Source organism: Penicillium odoratum (genome assembly GCF_028828045.1).
Source record: "Penicillium odoratum strain IBT 22623 chromosome Unknown utg000006l_segment0_segment0, whole genome shotgun sequence".
In the NCBI taxonomy this organism is placed as follows: Eukaryota; Fungi; Ascomycota; class Eurotiomycetes; order Eurotiales; family Aspergillaceae; genus Penicillium; species Penicillium odoratum.
This window is the reverse complement of record NW_026643148.1, coordinates 924,859-943,680: the sequence shown is the minus strand read 5'-3', so window position 1 is coordinate 943,680 and position 18,822 is coordinate 924,859. Positions and strand designations below refer to the sequence as shown.

The 18,822-nt window shown below is 49.2% G+C and overlaps 4 protein-coding genes across 4 annotated transcripts; 2 read left to right on the top strand and 2 right to left on the bottom strand.

The window, feature by feature from the left end:
* Positions 1-2,943: 2,943 nt before the first annotated feature.
* On the top strand, positions 2,944-3,856 carry N7520_008794 (SANT/Myb-like DNA-binding domain-containing protein; the record flags this gene model as incomplete). Its single annotated transcript, XM_057142728.1, has 6 exons — positions 2,944-2,948; positions 3,082-3,445; positions 3,503-3,550; positions 3,597-3,629; positions 3,679-3,762; positions 3,815-3,856. The coding sequence occupies 6 exons, from the start codon at positions 2,944-2,946 to the stop codon at positions 3,854-3,856; spliced, it is 576 nt and encodes a 191-aa protein (XP_056992016.1).
* Positions 3,857-4,684: 828 nt separating this feature from the next.
* N7520_008793 (purine-cytosine permease family protein) lies at positions 4,685-6,484 on the top strand (the record flags this gene model as incomplete). The annotated part of the gene is made up of 5 exons (XM_057142727.1): positions 4,685-5,131; positions 5,186-5,409; positions 5,459-5,572; positions 5,634-6,339; positions 6,401-6,484. The coding sequence occupies 5 exons, from the start codon at positions 4,685-4,687 to the stop codon at positions 6,482-6,484; spliced, it is 1,575 nt and encodes a 524-aa protein (XP_056992015.1).
* A 331-nt stretch (positions 6,485-6,815) lies between these two features.
* N7520_008792 (uncharacterized protein) lies at positions 6,816-9,437 on the bottom strand (the record flags this gene model as incomplete). Its single annotated transcript, XM_057142726.1, has 8 exons — positions 6,816-6,907; positions 6,957-7,044; positions 7,093-7,193; positions 7,285-7,443; positions 7,658-7,711; positions 7,879-7,963; positions 8,591-8,656; positions 8,709-9,437. 8 exons carry the CDS (start codon positions 9,435-9,437, stop codon positions 6,816-6,818), a joined length of 1,374 nt encoding a protein of 457 aa, XP_056992014.1.
* A 1,917-nt stretch (positions 9,438-11,354) lies between these two features.
* prp8 (U4/U6-U5 snRNP complex subunit PRP8) lies at positions 11,355-18,410 on the bottom strand (the record flags this gene model as incomplete). Its single annotated transcript, XM_057142725.1, has 1 exon — positions 11,355-18,410. One exon carries the CDS (start codon positions 18,408-18,410, stop codon positions 11,355-11,357), a length of 7,056 nt encoding a protein of 2,351 aa, XP_056992013.1.
* Between the last annotated feature and the right edge of the window lie 412 nt (positions 18,411-18,822).

Below are 18,822 nucleotides of genomic sequence, written 5' to 3'. Positions count from 1 at the left end.
AGTTGTCTTTGACCCAATAACTCTGCGAAAGAGAAACAGCAGATCCATGACCCCTAAGAAAATTAGTAATATCATCATCATTAGCGTTATGTACGCTACTGCAGATTTGATTGACTGGGTGAGGAGGTGTATAGAGGTCACCGTCGACTAATATTGTAGTGGAAGTATGATTGTATTTAGCATCGCATATCTTCTTGGATAGAGTAATTACCTACGCCATTAGAAACTTTGCCATTTTCCGTGGTAGCCTCTTTGATAGCCTCTTGGTTACTTCTATGATCTCTTCTCTGATTTTTTTTGATTTCCCGGAATAAATAGTATAACTTCGCGGCCGGAAGCGAGATATTAGAGGAATGGGGGGTGCCTTATATGGAGGCAGGGATTTCTTCAAGATTTTCCTCTTTGACCTCCTCTTTGATTTCTCTTCAAAAGCTTCACAATAGTACTGTCGACAGCACTATTGAAGCAGTAGTCTTTCATATCTGGAAGTGCCATGTCGGGCAAGCGTGGGATGGTACGTGTGGAGACGGACATATAGATGGAGATAAAAAAGTGATACATGGAACGAAGGATCAGATATTGATTTTGCCCTTTCTTGAAAGGAGCAAACAACTTCAATGAAAAGCCATATAGGTCAGCTGATCCACCATCTCGATAATTCTCTGGCGTAAAACAGAACTTGATTTGCTGCCAGCATCTCAAGGTTATCGAAGGTAGCAAACAACATGAGATGACCAACTACTAGATCGATATTGAGTACAGGCAGACTTGCAAAGAAAGAGCCATATTCTGATCCAATAGTGATACTAAGGCTTATACATAGCAGGGAGAAGAATCGACATGAGACGTAAAATCAAGCCTCTCGAATATAGTAACGACTGGATAATCATACTTGAGAACTTTGCATCTAAAAAAACAGATAACAACTGCATTATACAGGGACTATGATATTGCCAATCCAGAATATTAGTGGGATGTATCGCAAAAGGCCACTTGAACATGACCGGCGGTGCATGACGAGAGATTGACGTGCATGTATTGGGTTCAATTGAGGTTGATTCAAGGTGCATGTATTGGGTTCAATTGAAGTTTTACTGGAAGTCAGTGTATTAAAATGCTTACGTACCTGCCTCTTTAGTGCTACTTGGATATCAATTTATCGCATCTGAATGGAGCAGTCTCAATATCCGTCAAATCCGTAGAAAGGAAATGTCACACGACGGAGCCAAAATTAACCCAATCCATCCAATCAGTGGATCGCAAAGCCGATGACCTATCAAATGCTTCTAAATTGTCCTATTTACACCTCGACGACGCCAACCCGGCTATATCAGAATTGATTGATAAGATGACCTTTGTTGAAAGGACCATATAGCCCGTGGGGGAGAATCCATCCCGGTGGCGTCATCACCCAGAGCTCCCTTTATGCAAAGGGCAAGCCACATTGTTTCGAGCAGATGCAGGATCCTGGACACCATTCCCGATGCCTGCAGCATGGGCTCCAGGGATGCGGGCGGTTGATTGGTACAGAGGGTGAATTGCATTGCATGCTGCCAGCCACTACAGAGGATCGGGCATTGCGTACGGGACTATGTGTGCCCTAGAAATAGGAACTGTTAAGGACTGACATATTCTAACCTTGTTCTTTGCTATGTATACAGGCTTACGCAAGCATCAACACTCCCGGGGACTAATGCATTATCTGGTGGGAAGCAAGTCAGTATTAGGAAAAGAGGGGAAAGAACAACGATGACGGTGGCTGCATATAACCCTCTTGTGGCTTGAACTAGGCCGGTAAACAGTAATGATCGGGTTCAGCGGAGAATGAGCTGAACGAGATTTATCTTATTTGTGGGATCGAAATCAAGCTAAGAAAACTCGGGGCCGTCGCTCTAGGAGTCTTAAGTCAGGGCATGTCATCCTCGCACGGGTGTGAAGCGTTCGGGTCACCGGATTTTAGAATAGACCACTCGCAGGTCTCTTCGGCCCAAATGTCTCATGGGAGAGGCCGGGACGTGTCGATTTCCCTTTGCAGAGACTTTGATCGAATTGGAGAGCAGCACGAGCTATTTGTGACAGGGTCCCCAGGGAATCGGTTCTAAAGGAATGCACCGGATGTTTGGACTATGTATAAAGAGGAAGAGATGAAGACATAGACAGAGACAGATAGAGACTAGAGTACTGAAGTAGTGGAGTAGTGGTCCTGGGCTCCTGGTCTTAGTGCTTTCCCCTCAACGGTTCTCCATGAAACCCCAATGCCAATTCAAATCCCATGATAAAACCATATTAAATGATCAAAAAGAGATGAAAAAGATTAAAAATGAAAAACAAATATCAAAATTAAAACAAATATACAAAAATAAACAAAAAGATTAGACCAAAATCAAAAAAGGTACCAAAAAGTGGAAGTTGTTGACTGATGAGCATCAGTGACTGAGGTGACTCCATCCCCGCTCACTTTCTCCTTCTCACTTCCTCCTCCTCCTTGTAACTTTCTTTCCCAATACACATATTCATTTCCTCTTTACTCTTCTCACCCCCCACACTTCCAGCCTCATGTTCTCCCCATATTCGGAAGAATTCGAGGTTCCCGAATCAACTCTTCGACCATGCGACTTTGATCTGTGAGCTTCCCCTTTGTCGCGACTCTGAAACTCCTCTCACACCCCCCACCCACCACCCCATCCCCCTCTCTCCACAACCTATCTCCCTCCCTAAGCATATCGCTTAGGGTTCCTTTCCTTCCCTCCCGGTTCCCTTCTTGTCCCGATCTGGTTCTGCCTAGGATGCGCCTGTGTCATCGTCTTTAGTGTAACAGAGCCCACTTTCACTTTCCTAGAAGTTGACCATGGCGCGCCTGTAGCAGTTCTGCTAACCCCCGGATGCCGCTTTGTTGCTTGTACAGATGAGTGGGCTTGTGATTGAGATCGTGTGCCCTTCACCATGTCGTAAGTCCCTCGTCTATGATCTCCGTTTACGCGGGTGGGAGACTTTGGATCGTTCGCGTTGTTGCTTTGACTTTGGAGTTGTTTCTGTTTCTTTTGCTGACTTGTGTCGCGACTGACCTCTCACCTTCTCTAGTTCCCCTCCTACGTCCAAGCGAATCAAGACGTCGGCGACAACGAGCGCTCCTTCACATCTTCTCGCCCAACAACAGATTCATCCTTTTCACCGGGTTCCCACATTTGAAGGCATTCCTATCCCGACTGCGCCCATCCCCCAACAGACATCTTCCCGCAAACGCCCACCCTCTCCGATCGCAAGCTCGTCCGCCATGATGACTGGTCAGATGAACCCGGGCGGGATCGAGGATTCTGTACCCCTCCCAGCGCCTGAGCCGGCCCCGAAGAAGAAGGGTCGCACCAACACCCCGTGGACCGCCGAGGAGGAGCAACGTTTGAAGACGATGCGCGATGCTGGTCGAAGCTGGAGTGAAATTGCCAAGGTGGGAAATGTTGTTCGTCGCAAACCAGACTTTGGCTTCTAATCGACCTGATCACAGACATTCCCTACTCGGACTGAGGGGAGCGTCAAGAAACACTGGTACAAGGTATGTCAATTGCGCTCCACTATTTTTCTTATACTCATAAGAATAGGATATGCATTATGCCGAATTTGCCGAAGACGAGGTATGCAAGACGCGATCTTGTCTTTATTCTTTCTCAGCTAACCTATCAGTCAATGAAACTCCGCGATGCGATCAAAGAATACGAGGCAAACAAGTGGAAGGTCATTGGCCAGAAAGTGGGAAAGCCCGCTAAGGTTCGTTCCGATTCATTATGCTAGGCCCAATCTCAACTGACCATATTTATAGGCCTGTGAACAGTACGCCAAAGAACACTTCAAGAATCTTTGAGCCGACTTTCCATTTGATGACGACCTACTGATGAATGATGAATCTTCTTCTTAATTCCTTTTTTTTTCTTTTCACGCATCTGAGTTTGGCATTCCTGGATTATGCAATTCCATAGCGATGCAAGTCACCAAATGGCCACCATTTGATACAGGCATGGAGTTGGTGATTCTGGCCGAGTTCTCTTTCTTCTTTTGAATGTCCATGAATTTCCATGTTTGGGGCGTTTACCAGTGGGCTTAAGGGTGGCTTTTCCATCTTGGATATTACAAGGCAGATCTATGATCAAATTTGATCAAATACAACTTAAACTATCAAATTTGTCAAATCATCACATCCAAGGTTCATAAGCGATCGGCGGGCGGAGAAGGATAATTCCCGTTTTTCTTTTTCCCCGCCTTGTGTTACTTGCTGCTTTTGTGCATATGCAAGTTTCGAGTTTCGAGTCTCGAGTCTCGAATTTCTATTCAACTCAGGAAATTCTTGAATTTTACCTTACAGGTAATTATTTCTTATCAATTGACCCGCTTCCAACTAACTTTGCTTCATAGTGACTCATATGGGTAATACTACTTAACGCCTCCGCCTCCACCTCCACATTCCCATAAATGCCCCAGTATACCTCCCCACCTCTCCCACGGACCCGGATATCATGAACGAGTAGTCTGGTTTGCCTGATCAGGTACAGTGGTCATCCACCTGCATGCAGACCGGTGTTCGGCGCATAGTCGTTCTGAGATTATACGGTTGAACTTGATCTGGATAACTCCAGCGAAAGAACTGATGCGCACACTTCCTTCTCTACGACAAAACTAACACTCACACAGTACCATGACTCCCGAAAACGAATTCGCCACCATAGAGGTGCGCTCCGAGAAAGACGATACCCAACTTCCCGCTAACAAAAATGTCCACGATGCGCCCTTCCCCGTCGATACATCCAGTCAGACGAACCCCGTCGGCTCGCGCTTGGGATCCCTCCTGAGAGCCTTTGAGCAGCAGCTCATCGACTATCATCTGGAAGCGCGCGGAATTGAGCGTGTCCCGCCACAGGATCGCATGAAGCGACTGTCGTGGATGGAATACTTGCAGGCTTTCTTGCTGTGGGTTTCGATCAATCTGGCCGCCAATAATATTACGCTTGGAATGCTGGGGCCTGCGGTCTATGGGCTTAGCTTCTTGGACTCGTCGCTTTGTGCTGTTTTTGGGTCTTTCGTTGGTGCTGTTGTTGCTGCGTGGATGGCGACTTGGGGACCTGTTTCGGGCATTCGGACAATGGTATGCTTGTCTCTGATAGATGATGCGATGTGATGTGCGACTAACCTTGTCTAGGCATTCGGTCGATACTCCATGGGATGGTGGCCTAGCAAAATTATTGTTCTCTTGAATTTGATCCAGATGATCGGGTACTGCTTGATTGACTGTGTTGTCGGAGGACAGATCTTGTCTGCTCTTACGCCGAATGGCATGTCCGTTGCTGTCGGTATTGTCATCATTGCGATTATCAGCTGGGTTGTGGCAACCTTTGGCATCCAAGTCTTCCACTACTATGAACGGTCAGTCATGCATTCTCACATGTTAAGCCTCCCACTAACAAATCTCCAGATATGCTTTCCTTCCACAACTCATCGTTTTCTGCATTCTCTTCGGCGTCTCATCAGCCAAGTTCGACTTGTCAACCGTCTCCACCGGCAACGCTCGAACAGTAGCCGGTAACAGGTAAGCCACATACATCCCAACCAGTGAATGAAAATAAATGAATCTAACAAAACAACCCAAGGCTATCATTCTTTTCCATCTGCCTTAGCGCAGCAATCACCTACTCCCCCCTATCAGCCGACTTTTTCGTCTACTACCCGGAACACACCTCCAGCCTCAAAATCTTCACCCTAACCCTAGCAGGAATCGTCCTCTCCTTCACCTTTGCCCTCATCTCAGGAATAGGCCTCGGCTCCGGCATAACCGCCCACCCGGAGTACGCGACAGCCTACAACAACGGCCAAGGCGCCTTAATCGTCGAAGCCTTCGGGCCCCTCCACGGCTTCGGCAAATTCTGCTCCGTCATCGTAGCCCTCGGCCTAATCGCCAACACTGTCCCGCCAACATACTCCTCGAGTGTGGATTTCCAGATCCTGGGCCGTTATGCTGAGCGCGTTCCTCGCGTTATCTGGAATGCTGTTGGTGTTATCATTTACACTGTCTGTGCGCTTGCGGGACGCAGTTATCTTTCTGAGATCTTCACCAATTTCCTGTCGTTGATGGGGTACTGGGTTGCTATTTGGTTTGCTGTCATTTTGGAGGAGTTCCTTATCTTCCGCTTCCGGAGTGGGTATAACTGGGCTGCGTGGAATGATCCGAAGAAGCTTCCTATTGGCTTTGCGGCGTTCGCTGCCTTTGTCGTTGGGTGGGTTGGAGCTGTTTTGTGTATGGCTGAGGTTTGGTATATTGGGCCGATTGCTAAGCTTGTAGGTGATTATGGTGCTGATGTGAGTTCTTTCCTTTCTATTCAATGCCAGAGTCTGGGATGATGCTAATATTTCATTATAGATGGGTAATTATGTTGGATTCACTTGGGCTTTGCTCGTTTATCCTCCGCTGAGATACCTGGAGCTGCGCTTTGTGGGCCGCTGATTCTGGGTATTGTTTATGGACTTGAGATCAACTTCTCGTCTTGATGTTTATATTAGCTTCAACACTTCTCTTGTATAGATTGACAAAAGCATTGCCTCTTTCAACTTCAATCATTTGAATCTAGTCATTTATCTCTAAGTCCAATCGGAAGATGAATAAGAGTTAGAAATTAGTCACACATCTCCACGGACCATCTCATTTTCATCCACTAGAGAACTATTCTACAAAACATGCGCGAGCCACGAAGCCAGAAACAGAGACACGAATATAAGACTTGCATGCTACAAAAGACCGTTCACAGCTGTATCTAAGGGTTCATAGAGCTGCGAATTTACCGGTACCAGTACTCGGGCTTGACGTAGTCGGCAAAAGTCTTAGGCTCAACGTGAGGGGGGTGGTGGTGGCCGTGGCCGTGGTCGTCGTCTATTAACAGTTAGAATCAAGCCCAGTCTATCGTTGGGATAGCACATACGGGAGTGGTCCTCCTCGGGTCCAATGTAGTTCAGCTTAACAACGTTACCGCACTCGTTGCAGCGCTCAATGGGGCGCTCACGGGAGACCTGGGAGTAGTTAGTACTAGTACTTGTTGTTTCAGCGAGGCCTCATACGGTAAGCCAGTTAACCTGGTGGGAGTCGACGGGGTAACCAGTGCAACCAGCGTACTGCTCATCACCGGCACCGTTGACCATGATGGGGTTGTCGATCGTTCCTATGCCATCAATTAGTTCCGAGCGTAATATGCATATGCACAGCGCGGGATCTCGATTGCTGTGCGTATCGTCTCCTTGAATGGCACATACCCTTGCGGGAAGCGTCGAGGGGACGCATGTCGAAGATGTCGATGCCCTGCATCTTTCCGATGAGCTCGAGACGCTCAAGACCGGTAGCCTGGACGAAGTCGGTAGGGATGGTACCGGGCTTGGCACCGGGAGGAAGCAAGTCACTCTCGTCCTTGATCTCTGTAGTCGAAAACACGAGTCAGTTTCCTCCACCTTATTGTACAGACCGAGCTGATGTTTGAATGCGGAGGGGTCCACAATCCATGTTCCCGATATCTCCCGGAGCCCAATTGCGCAGAGAAACATCCAAACAAAGGATTCCAGATCCCCGCATTCAAGAGCCGTATAGAGTTTTCTGGTCGCGCGTCGGATATAGCGAGAGGGGGGTACTGACCGTCGAAGGAAAGGATCTTGCCCTCGTCCTTAACGGCCCACTTCTTGTCGTTGTCTGGAAACAAAGCCGCGTTAGCTGGTATTCATATTCATAACACGTCGAATCGATCAATATTGGGCTGAACAGGTATGTTGGAGGCCAATTGCGGTCGGGTTGGCGAATTGATCGAGGTCGGGTTGGCGAGCTTGCATCAGGCCACCGGGGGGGAAGGAGTCACGTACTGCGGACGATGGACGAAGAGAATGGGCGCTGAGCGAGGGTAATAGCGCGGGCGGGCGAGCGCCGCGCAAGGGCGGTGGCGGTACGCTGGAGGAACATTGTCCGAGAGGTGGGATGGGTGGTGGGAATTTGAGGATGGGGAGAGTTTGGAGGTCTGAGGTTGGAGCGAGTTTGAGTCCGCTACGGCCCGTTGGGCTTCTGATTGGCCAGATTAGCAAGCCATTGGGCGCGACTTTGATTGGTTGATGTTATACGTTATAAATTAGAGACCAAAGGTGCAGAATTGATTGACCGCTTTGGGTAACTCTAGGGCTTAGGGCTATACATTGGGATAACATTGTGACATAACAGTTGATGTGATATAGTTAACTAACCTGTTTATGTCATTATGATACATTGTTGAACGCATAAGCGCGATCAATACAGCCTGAGGTAAGTTAATATATGTGAATAAGGTTCATATCGGGATACATAATTCTATGACCAACGCCAAGTCAACAAACTAACATTGAATGCAGGTTAAGAATCAGTTTCATTCATAGTTCAGATGATAAATCGCTAGGGTATATGAAAGCTCTACATAATAAATACACACGAGCAGCTCTAGAGCCTGGAAATAGATCATTCATCATCATCATCATCATCTTCCTTCGGCATAGGGGGAAATAGCTTGGCCCGTTCTTTACATGCCGCCGGGGTATACCCAGAACCGACCTTGTTTGAGATAATCCTCCATCGGTCAAACTCATAGGCCTTCATGGCTAGCTGAAGCCGCTCTACCTATCCATGAATTAGCATGTGAATACCCACCCAGATACAAGCAAGTACGAACTAATTCATCAGTCCAAACCACATCCTTCGCCTTCAACTTCGTGCAGTAACGAACCTGCAAGGTTCCACTCGTCCGCCCAGGGAAAAAGTCTGCAACTTGTTTCCAAGTCAGGTTCTTCTCCTCCTTTAATTCAACCAGAAGTGAGTCCTCCCTAGGGGTGAACTTGAGCTTGGGTTCCTTGGGCCTCGGAGCTGGAGGAGGCATCCCAGGCTGACCAACCACACTCGGGGGTCCATTCTGCATGCCCAAAGACGAATTTCGTGCTCGAGACGGGAGCTGATGATGGTGGTGCCGCTGTGGAACCGGCAGGGGAAGAGAAAGGGGCATCGGGGAAGCATAGCCATGGTTCGACGACGCATGGGAGGAATGATCGCTAAGGGGGAACATCATGTCAGACTCGGGTACCGAAGCGGAGCCATCCAGAGGCATCAGGTGGATAGGCTGTGGAGGAGGCATGTTGCGATGATAGTGATCTCCGTCACTTTCTGAGCGAGCGCGTTTCCTGCTCTCAGAGGGAAATATATCGTAGTTATGTGGTGGCGGGTGGAGCAGTTGATGACCTGGGGCATAAGCCGAATGCGCCTCGTGATACCCATTGTTCTGGGGCTCTGGTAAAGGCAGTACTGTCTGCAGATGTGTGCCAAAGTGGGATGTGGCATCTTCCGAGTGGTAGGGGACTCCGCTTAGTATCCTTTCCCGCGGCTGCGAGTGCATCTCATCATAAGTCATCAAATCATGGCCGTTGGGCTTATCTGTGTGAGAATAGGAGACAGCGAATCCTCGATATGAGTCCGCCAATTTCGCGGACAGGCATCAACGATGCCAGAAAGAACCCGGCTTGGGTGGCTGAGTTATCCAAAAGAAGTCGAACCGGAATAGCGCACGTTTGTCGTTTCCAGCAGTGGTCAAAGGGAGGAATCGGAAGTCCCGCTGGCCCTTAACACGTCAAATATACAGGGACACGTCCTTGTCGCAAGCGGAAACAAACTCCAATCTGCACCAGTAAGAAAAGAAGCCGTGACTTTGATTGGAAGCACTTGAGGGTGGCGAAGTTTCTCAATGTCAAAGTATCAAACAGCTACAATGACCTAAGACCCAGTGAAGAGAGCACACTTGGTAGTCTACCAGGAGGCAAAAAGCAAGTTTGAGGACATGCAGGAAGAAAATCAAAAAAATCAACCGCGGCGACGGGCTTGTTTATGTCTTTCACCGAACCCCCGTCTCGTCAGCTTGATTCGAAGGTTTGCAGCCACCTGCCCAGATGGGCAAGGGAAAGAATAGTGAGTCTGTGTGCCGGTAGCCCCTCATCTGATTGCGTTCAGGAGTTTCTTTCGTTGGGCTTGAAGTCAGAGACGGAAGAAAAACGAACAACATGCAGTTCAATAGATGGTTTAAGCTTCAAGCGACAAGAGATCTAAAGCGCGCGCTTTCTGAATCACAAATCCATATGTTATTCTCCTATCCCCTAAGGACTCCTAGTTGATCGCAATATAAGGAGGGATCACCGTTGCCTCGAGAATCTCAAAGGAAGGAGCATAACTGCATGGCGAATATGCGGAAGGCGAGAGTCGGAGTATCGAAATCCGGCAAGAGCCGAAGAACGCCCCCGTCAGCCTTGGTAGATTAGTGGGAAAAAAGCATGGGGACAATCAAACATGGGGGTATTATTCCATGGGCCAAACTTCCAATCAATAACCCCACATCGTGTCGGGATGAGAGCAGAATGGATGCTGTTGGTCGGGATTGTGTTGACTTGAAACGAATTACTTCCAGCCAGGGGTACGATTTGCTTTGAAGCCAGTCTGAAAGCGCCATGATACAGAAGGGCACTGAGATGAATGACTGTTTGTGCCGATACGGGTTGTGTCAATGAATCTGACATTGCTATATTGAGTCAGGCTCTCTCGACTTTTCTTTTTGGCACAGGGTGGTTCTTGTGAAGGGAGACAGTGTATCAATTCTCATGATGATCGGCATTTCATACGAGCTGATAATTGTGAATCTGGCTTCATGCAAGTCGGACCATCTACTTACCACAAACCCCGCTCATCGAATCGCATAGTTTTCTCGATAGCAAATAGAGCGGGTGAGAGGGGCAGGAGCTGAGAGGATCCGAGTGGGTTGCTTGGCTTGTTTAGTTGCAGGAGAGTTGACCTCTAATATGCTTGCATTCATTGTCTCATGCATATCCACGGGATATCAGCCTATGTTGGTTTTCAGCGATTTCAATATTTTGATGTGCACGGTGTGCAGCTAGGTTGTTGGATACCAAACCGACCCCGGTTTCGACGTCATCACATATAAACGATTGGAATTTGTCGGTGACTGGGCCGTAATGGTGCATGCATGGCCTGATGACCTTCGTAAGTGCGTTACAGGGCAATTTACCGGAGGGAAAAGGAACCTTCTTTGACAAAAAGCGGGAAATCCCCCGTGATCATAGACGATCTGTGCGTTGGAAAATCCATTTCAATCAACTCCGTGTCAAGGTAAGATTTAATCCAATCAATACATGGAATTAAGATTGTCATAATACAAGCAAGCTACTTTAAAAAAAAAGATACATACATAGGAATACAGACGCCCCAGAATGACACAAAAACAAAGGGGTCATGGCTTTTTCTTAACGCCCACCAATAAAATCCCTTACTCAAAGTTATCGGAACGATCAACCCAGATATCCTCCAACTCGGCAAAGTTTTGGAAATGCAAAGGACGATGCTGGTCATCATAGAATCGCAACGGGGTGTCGATCTTGACATAGATAGGTCGCTTCTCGACACTGCCAAAGGAGCTTCCCATGAAACTATAGTTCCACAGGTTGTCTTCGGGCACCAAGAAGTAGCCGCGCACCCGGTCACTGAGCAACAGCTGACACTTGGTACCCATGTCAGTGGAAAAGCCTTGCGGTTGATCCGAGGTCATGTCCTTGTTCTCAGCACCCCATTTATAGCCCTGGGGGGTGAGTCCCCAAGCAGCAAGCGATACTGATCCAGGAGTAAACGAAACGGTCATGGTCACAGTCCGTTTGTCCCATGAAGAATGGGCATTCATGAGACGAGCATGTTGTGTGACATCTGCCGCAGACATGTAAGGTGGTTCGTTGCCAGACACTGTGTGGATGATGCCCAGCGGCTCCAGGCCGTTGAGATAGTCATGCTGAGGCAATTCGTGCGGCAATTGAACATCCCGAGTGTTTCCAACCTGAGGAACCATGACAATAGTTCGGACCTCCTTAACCTGATCATTGTCTGCCGGCGAGGTACCGTAGATGTAGCCCGTGACCTGGACCCGAAGATCCGCAATGGTAATGAATCGTTTGAGGATGTTCTTCGGCATGATGTAGGTGAATCCCTCATCACGGATGTCATCGGACGAGACATAAATGTTGTTTGATCTGGTTCGAAGGTTGGATGTCGCAATGGCACGAGTGCGCCACTCCGTCTTCGAGGCAAAGGACTGCTGCTCATACTGAGATGTGGTGGTGACAATGATGTCCTCACCCCGAGCATTCTGAGTCTTGGTGGTCACAGCGGTGAGTTGCTTTGCCTCCTCCTGTTGCTTCTCAATCTCGGCTGCTTGCTGTCGCTGCAAGGACGGTGCACTGATCTCCATACCCAGAATGATATCTCGCACCTCACTACTGGTCAGACTCTGCACATTCACGTTGTTCTTCTTGCCGTAATCGTTCAGGATCAGATCGCGCAGCTGCACTTCGACCTTGATCCAGTCCTCATCGGAGAGGGACGGCCAGATGTGATGCTCTTGAGTGATCACGGTCTTATCCGGTCGAAGGATGATCTTGGCCTTGTCAATATTGACGTGGAGGGCACGCAAAATGAGGATCAATCGAGAGAAGGCAGTGTACGGGGAGATGGACTTCAGCCATTCATCGTACAGGTTGAAGAGAACCATCTGAGGTTCAGTGGCACGGAGGATCATATCTGCGAGCTTCTCAACCTTCATGGCTGCCTGGAAAGGTAGCTGAAGCTCAGAGGCACGGATGGAAATGTTGGGGAAGTCAAGCAAGTGGACCTCGAGAGGATCGAGCAGACCCTTGCGAGTGACAATAAGCTGCTTCGGTTGCTCTTCCACGGGCAGAGACCGAATGAGAGCCGCAACTTCTTCGGCAGTCTTCCACTTGGCCAATTGACCCAAACGCTTCTGACCGGCCCAGACACTAGTATGAATGATCTTTAAGAACAGCTGTCCCGTCCGGGGGTTGAAGATGAAGATGGCACCGTTGATGGGCTTCGTAGTCAAGTTACCCTCGAAGGTCTTGTGAATCGTAACACGGTAGACATTAGTATCATCAATGAAGAGCTGAATTTGGGGGCTAAAAAGCTCCGAGTAGTTCTGGGAATTCAGGAATTCCTGGTTGCTCTCGGAGGCGTACAGCTGCAGACCCTTGCGAATACGCTCCCGCAGGACATACAAAGCAGGGTTGGCCTTCATAATCTTGGCCATGGCTTGTTGAATCAAAGTCTTCAGACCGGGGAAGTATGAACCAAAGGCAGAGTAGAGGTTGTAGGCAAGATCGATACCAACCATGAGACCAGTCGCGGATGGGTAGATACTCATGCTGTCGCCGGTGTAATCAAGGTATTTGGCACGAGTGTAACGTTCGATATCGTGAGAGTCGTAGTCACCGTATCTCAGCTGCACATCAAGCCAGAACTTGTTGGTTGTCGTGGGCTCATAAACATCCTTGGTGTCAAACAGCACAGAGGGCCGAGTGACATTCCATTTGTTGGTGGCGAAAAGAAGAATATCGGCACAAGAACTGTTCATCTTGTACGACTTACGAGGGTGAATCGTTTCCTTCTGCACAGCCTCGATACCAAGTTGCTCCAGTTCTTGGTCAAACACTTGACACAAGTCCATAACCACGGACTCGTGAATCTTCTGCCACAAGTGGGCACGGAAGATCTGAATCAAGGAAATCTTCAGGGTCGGGATCTTGCCGTGCAAGAAGATACCAGTCAGATCCAGCTGGACCTGGAAACCGACATACACGTTGGCACGGTTGATAGTTGGAGACCACCAGAGGGTAAACCGACGGTTAGGAATCTGGTTGAGACCGGAACGCTGAGCATTCGTGAGCTTCTTGAACTTCATAGACTCTTCGAAACCAGACGCTCTTTCCCAAAACAGACCCTCCCAAGATGGGAAAGCGGTTGCCTTGAACAAAGTGTGTTCCAAAATGGTCTCCACACCACCCAAAGCTTGGATGACATCGGTTCGGTAGGCGTTCAAATTCCAAAGTTTACCATCGTGTCTTTGGCTGGTCCACCAGAATGGGTTGCTCTTCATAAGCTGATACTGCTTGAACTCAGCACGAAGACGGAAACCCTTATCGAAGCTCAGAGTGCTGCGATCCTTCTGGAAGAGGGTGTTGATACGCGGAAGACCACGGTCCCAGCTGTCTTCGAGATCCTCCAGGGTAAGACGACGGTTTTGTTGTTGCGCCTCCATACGCTTCTGAGAGTACTCCATCCACACACGTTGAGAATCAATGAACTCAGCTTCCCAAGGGATGATGTAACGGAAGATGTTAGGAATGAGCGTCTCCTCGTCATGCGACATACCCGCTCGGAAGTGGGTGATGCCTGTGTCGGTCTGCTTGGACCAACGCTTATCACTGGTGGGGATGAGAATGTGAGATCCTGAAATCATACCGAGACCACCAAGTTCCTTGGGTGTGTAGAACACAGCCGGCGGGAAACGAGACGGCATCTTCGAGTTCAAACCAATCTTGACACGGGTTTGGATCTTGGTCTCACACTTGACAATGGTGTCGAGAAGGTTGACAGTCGACACGGCAGCCTCACGGTAATAGGTGAAGAGGGCAATAAGAGCCGTGTTCCACTTGTTAGCGATCTTGGTGAAGGTGGTAGATCCAGAAGACATCAGAATCTGTCGAATGCGGTTGTTGAACTTCTGAATGTCTTCCTCTGTGACCTGGAGGAAAGCGTGTGCTGTGCGCTCCTTGGTAGAGTTGTCCACGAGAGACCAAACACTATCTTTGACCGAGAACTCCTCATTTTGGTTGCGAATCTTGGGAAGGATCCGGACCTCAAATCCGCTCATGGAGAAGAGCAGGTTAGGGTTGTCCTTGCTGTACACGCTGGCAAAAGTGTCATCCCACTCGATGGTGGTGATGGACCGGGGAAGACGATTCTTCAGATCCCAGAATACAGCACGTCCAAGGTTGACATCGTGACGCATCAAACGCATTCGGCAGTCACGCGGCCAGCACTTTTTATTCTTGTAACCAATGACATTCTCAAAGTTAGGATCGGGGTTCTCAGTCAGGAAACGTTGAATGAGATCCCGTGACTCGTCTGCCTTGAAACGGAAGAAGACCCAGATCTTATCAACGTAACGAGTGTAGAGACGGATGGGGTGTCTGGTCTCAGTGGCCCGGTCGCGGAACTGCAGGAAGTCATTGGGGCTGGCGGGAGGACCAGCCATTTCGCTGGCTCTCTGCAGACCAAGAAGCAGCAGATCAATCATCATACCGTAGTACTGGAACACAAAGCCTGAGAACTGAAGACCACGGATCAAACCATAGCTATTGGTGTGGTTCATATCCTTGTAGCTGAGCTGGACATTGTTTTTGGAGGTGATGTAGTCCGCCAAGTTGTGATCCATGATCAGACGAAGCATACGGTTCAACAAGGTAAGATCCATCTTCTCGTAGACCTTTGCCAGATCAGTCTCAATCATGACGTTGGTCTCGCCATCGGCAGTCTCCCAAACATTGGACAGGTTGTTGATACCCTGGGTCCACTTATAGGTCAAAAGAGGCGGCACCTCGGAATCAGAAGGCTTGATCCAAGCGGGGAACAAGTGACGCTGCTCTGCTTGGTACCACAAGTACTGGTCCAAGTAGGCATCGGTGATCTTCTCAATGGGCTCGATGTCGTAAACGGGGTTGATGTTGTTGTAATTATCATTCATGTCAATGCCAACCTCCTTAAAGGCTCGCTGGGTCAAAAGGAAACGCTTGATTCTGGCCAAGGTGGTACCGGGGGAGTCGTAAGCTTGCTCGATCAGGGCAAGTTCCTCACGCTGACTCTGGTTAAGTCTGCCCTTCACAGAGTATGATTCGCGAAGGCGCTCAAGGGCCAGAATGAGAATCTTGGTGTCGTGCTTATATGACACACTGGGGAAAGGAATCGGCGAAAACTTGCGTGACTCCAACCAGTGGACCATAGTTGTGTAGATAGCCACTGCTTCCTCGGACGAGACGTAAGGACCATCCTTCAAGTAGTTGTGCTGTCTTTCTTGCTCGGACTTGAGCCAGAGACGAGTGAGACGACCCAGGTTCTTCTTGGCCACGGTCTTATCGACAGTAGCACCCCGACGAATTCGTTCACGGTTGTAGTGAGCGACAGAAATCCACCAGTCAGCCTTGCTCTTCACATATCGGAGAATGATGTTCTCGATAGGAGCGGGCAAGCCCGGGACCTTCCAAGGAATGTTACTCTTCCAGCATCGCCAGGCTTCAGACAAATGCTGCAGAACGACATTGACCTTGTTCTGCTTGATACCCTCGGGCATCATATCCATAAGATCGGCCATAACAGAGGCACGCAGCTCCAGATCGAAGTGAGATTCCACACGCTGCTTGGTAACAGTCTTGGCGACACCCTTGCTGTGACGGCCCTCGAATTGACGGGACAGCAAGTTTCCAAGCCATCTCTCAAGGAGGGGAATAATACCGCGCATGAAAAACAGCCAGACTCGCCAAGCCGGAGCCCAGAAACCACAACCAGGTCCCTTGCCGACAGGACCAGAGTTAAAACGGTAGTAGATGAGATGCTTCAAGTCCTTGCAAGAACGGATCTGGTGCATCAGTTTGTACTTGTACCGGTACATGCCAGTCAATTGACCAACGTGGTTGAATGCATAGAGAATACCATCAGCAAGCTGGAAGGCATCAATGTTACCCAGACGGTACTGGACTTGGGCATCAACAATCAGTTTTGTCAAACGGAGGATTTCTCTCATCAAGTGGAAAGCGTTTCCGAAACGAGACTTCTTGCGCTCCTTGGTTGTCAAGGTCTTCACAGGCTTCAAGTTAAAGTTGTAATCCAAGTGCAGGTAGGTCAAGTTCTTGCGGTGAATCAACAAGTTGAGCATGTTGAAACCCTGACGGCAGACCTGCAAACCAGCCTCGACCCAGTCGATAGTGGTCTGCTGGAAGAACTTGGTGGTTTTCAGAGTCTTCAAAAGGTTCTGCTTGCTCTGGGCTTTGGGAGTCTTCTTGTGCAACTCGTTGAGCACATAGGTCTTAAGCAGCTTTTGATAAGAGACGCGGACCTTGACGGGCTGGCCTTGAGGGCAGTGTTCCAAGTACCACTGCTTCACAAGCGGCACATCCTGAGCACGCACCATCTTTCCGGAACGCTTATCAAAGGGATGCGGGGCCCACCATAAAGCGATGGCAGATGCGGTCTCTGGGGTGTAGAGCTCCTCATCCTCAAAGAAGGGCTCGACCTCTCCGGGAAGTTCAAAATCATCTTCGTTGTTATCGCCGAAAAGCTCATCCTCGTGGCTGACGGTGATGTTCTTCGGGGCGACCGAGCGGGAAGAAATGGGATTAATGACAGGGTCGAAGTAGAAAGCGGGAAGGTTAGGGTCCTCAGTGCGAACGTAGACCACCTGGGGGTGAGAATACCAGGCGACCTTGACACTCCGCGGGAGGGTGTTATACAAGAAGGGGAAGGTGACCCGGTACTCAGTTCGGATCGGGGCGCGGAAAATGATTCGATCGATAGCGTTGAATTCGCTGAAGTCCTCGTCATTGGGGTCGATATCTTTGTACAAAGGCTCGAAGCGGGGACCACCGGGAATGGCGACATTGAGGGCCTTGGCAGTGAAGAAGCTGTTGAGGTCGAACATGTGGTGGTAGTTTTGATCCACCACATCACTGAGAAGCTGGTGACTCAAGCGGTGAAGAGTCGCCATCTGCGGCAATGACAGATTCCATTTCTTATAGCTCGGACCGTTGACATGGGGGGTATCTAGGAGGGGTCGGTGATCGTAAAACCATTCGTAGACTGCTGCATCTTCCTCTTCGTCGAGCTCCATTTGGATTGGCTCCAGAGGCTCGACATCCTCAATGTTCTCGGACCATGACAGAGGCGGCTCCTCGTCGTCGAATGGAGGGAAGCGCATACGCTTGAAGTGTCGACGATCACTCTTCTCACGACGCATACACATCCACATGGTAGCCCACTGGGCGTGGAACACCGGCTCAATAACCCGCGGGATCTCATTAACCAAAGTCAAACAACCGTTGACGTGGTAAAGAACCTTAACTTCTCTCGCAGACTCCCAAGGCATCGGCATATTCTCCAACAGCTTCATAACCGCGTGGGGCATGAACTTCAACGCGCCGAGATAGCTTCGCTTTTCATTGGTATATTTTCTCTGTGACACGTCGCCAATATCCTTCACGATTTTTCGCAGATGCTCCGGAGGCATATCGGCCTTTTGAGTCTCCACGAATCCTCCTTTGCGCTTCTCACCAAAGCGACTACGTTGTGTTCGCAGCCATTCATGCTTTTTTTGCGCAAACTTTGCGACATTGGGGTCGGCAGGTGGCTGGTATCCAGGCGGCGGCGGTGCCATCGGCAATGATGGAGGTGCTGCAGCCCATCCTGGAGGAGGGGGAGGAGGCAATGATGCCATGATTGTGGATGTTGATGGGGGGAGTTTCCACCCTCCCTGATAAGTAAGTTGGGGTCAAGAGTCGCGTCAAATCACGTCGGAGATCATCGACAGGTAAGGGTCAAAGGTTCGATGAATACAAAAACGAAAAGAAAGATTGCTCAAAAACGCGTAGAAAGAGATTCGACCCGACCAGGAGTATGGGGAAGGGTAACACCAAAGGTCGTTTCTCACTTCTCTAACTTTGCTGAGTTGCTCCTTTCGAACTTGGAACTTTCCGGTGGCGGCTCCATAATGCGCTAGTCCTAATTGGGATTAGCGTGGTCTCGCCAAATCTGCGCTAGAGCGAAACCCACACAAACCCGTTCAACTTGAACATTTTACCTGTTAACAACCCGACGACGACCAACGCCTTCTTGACCACCGAGGTTCA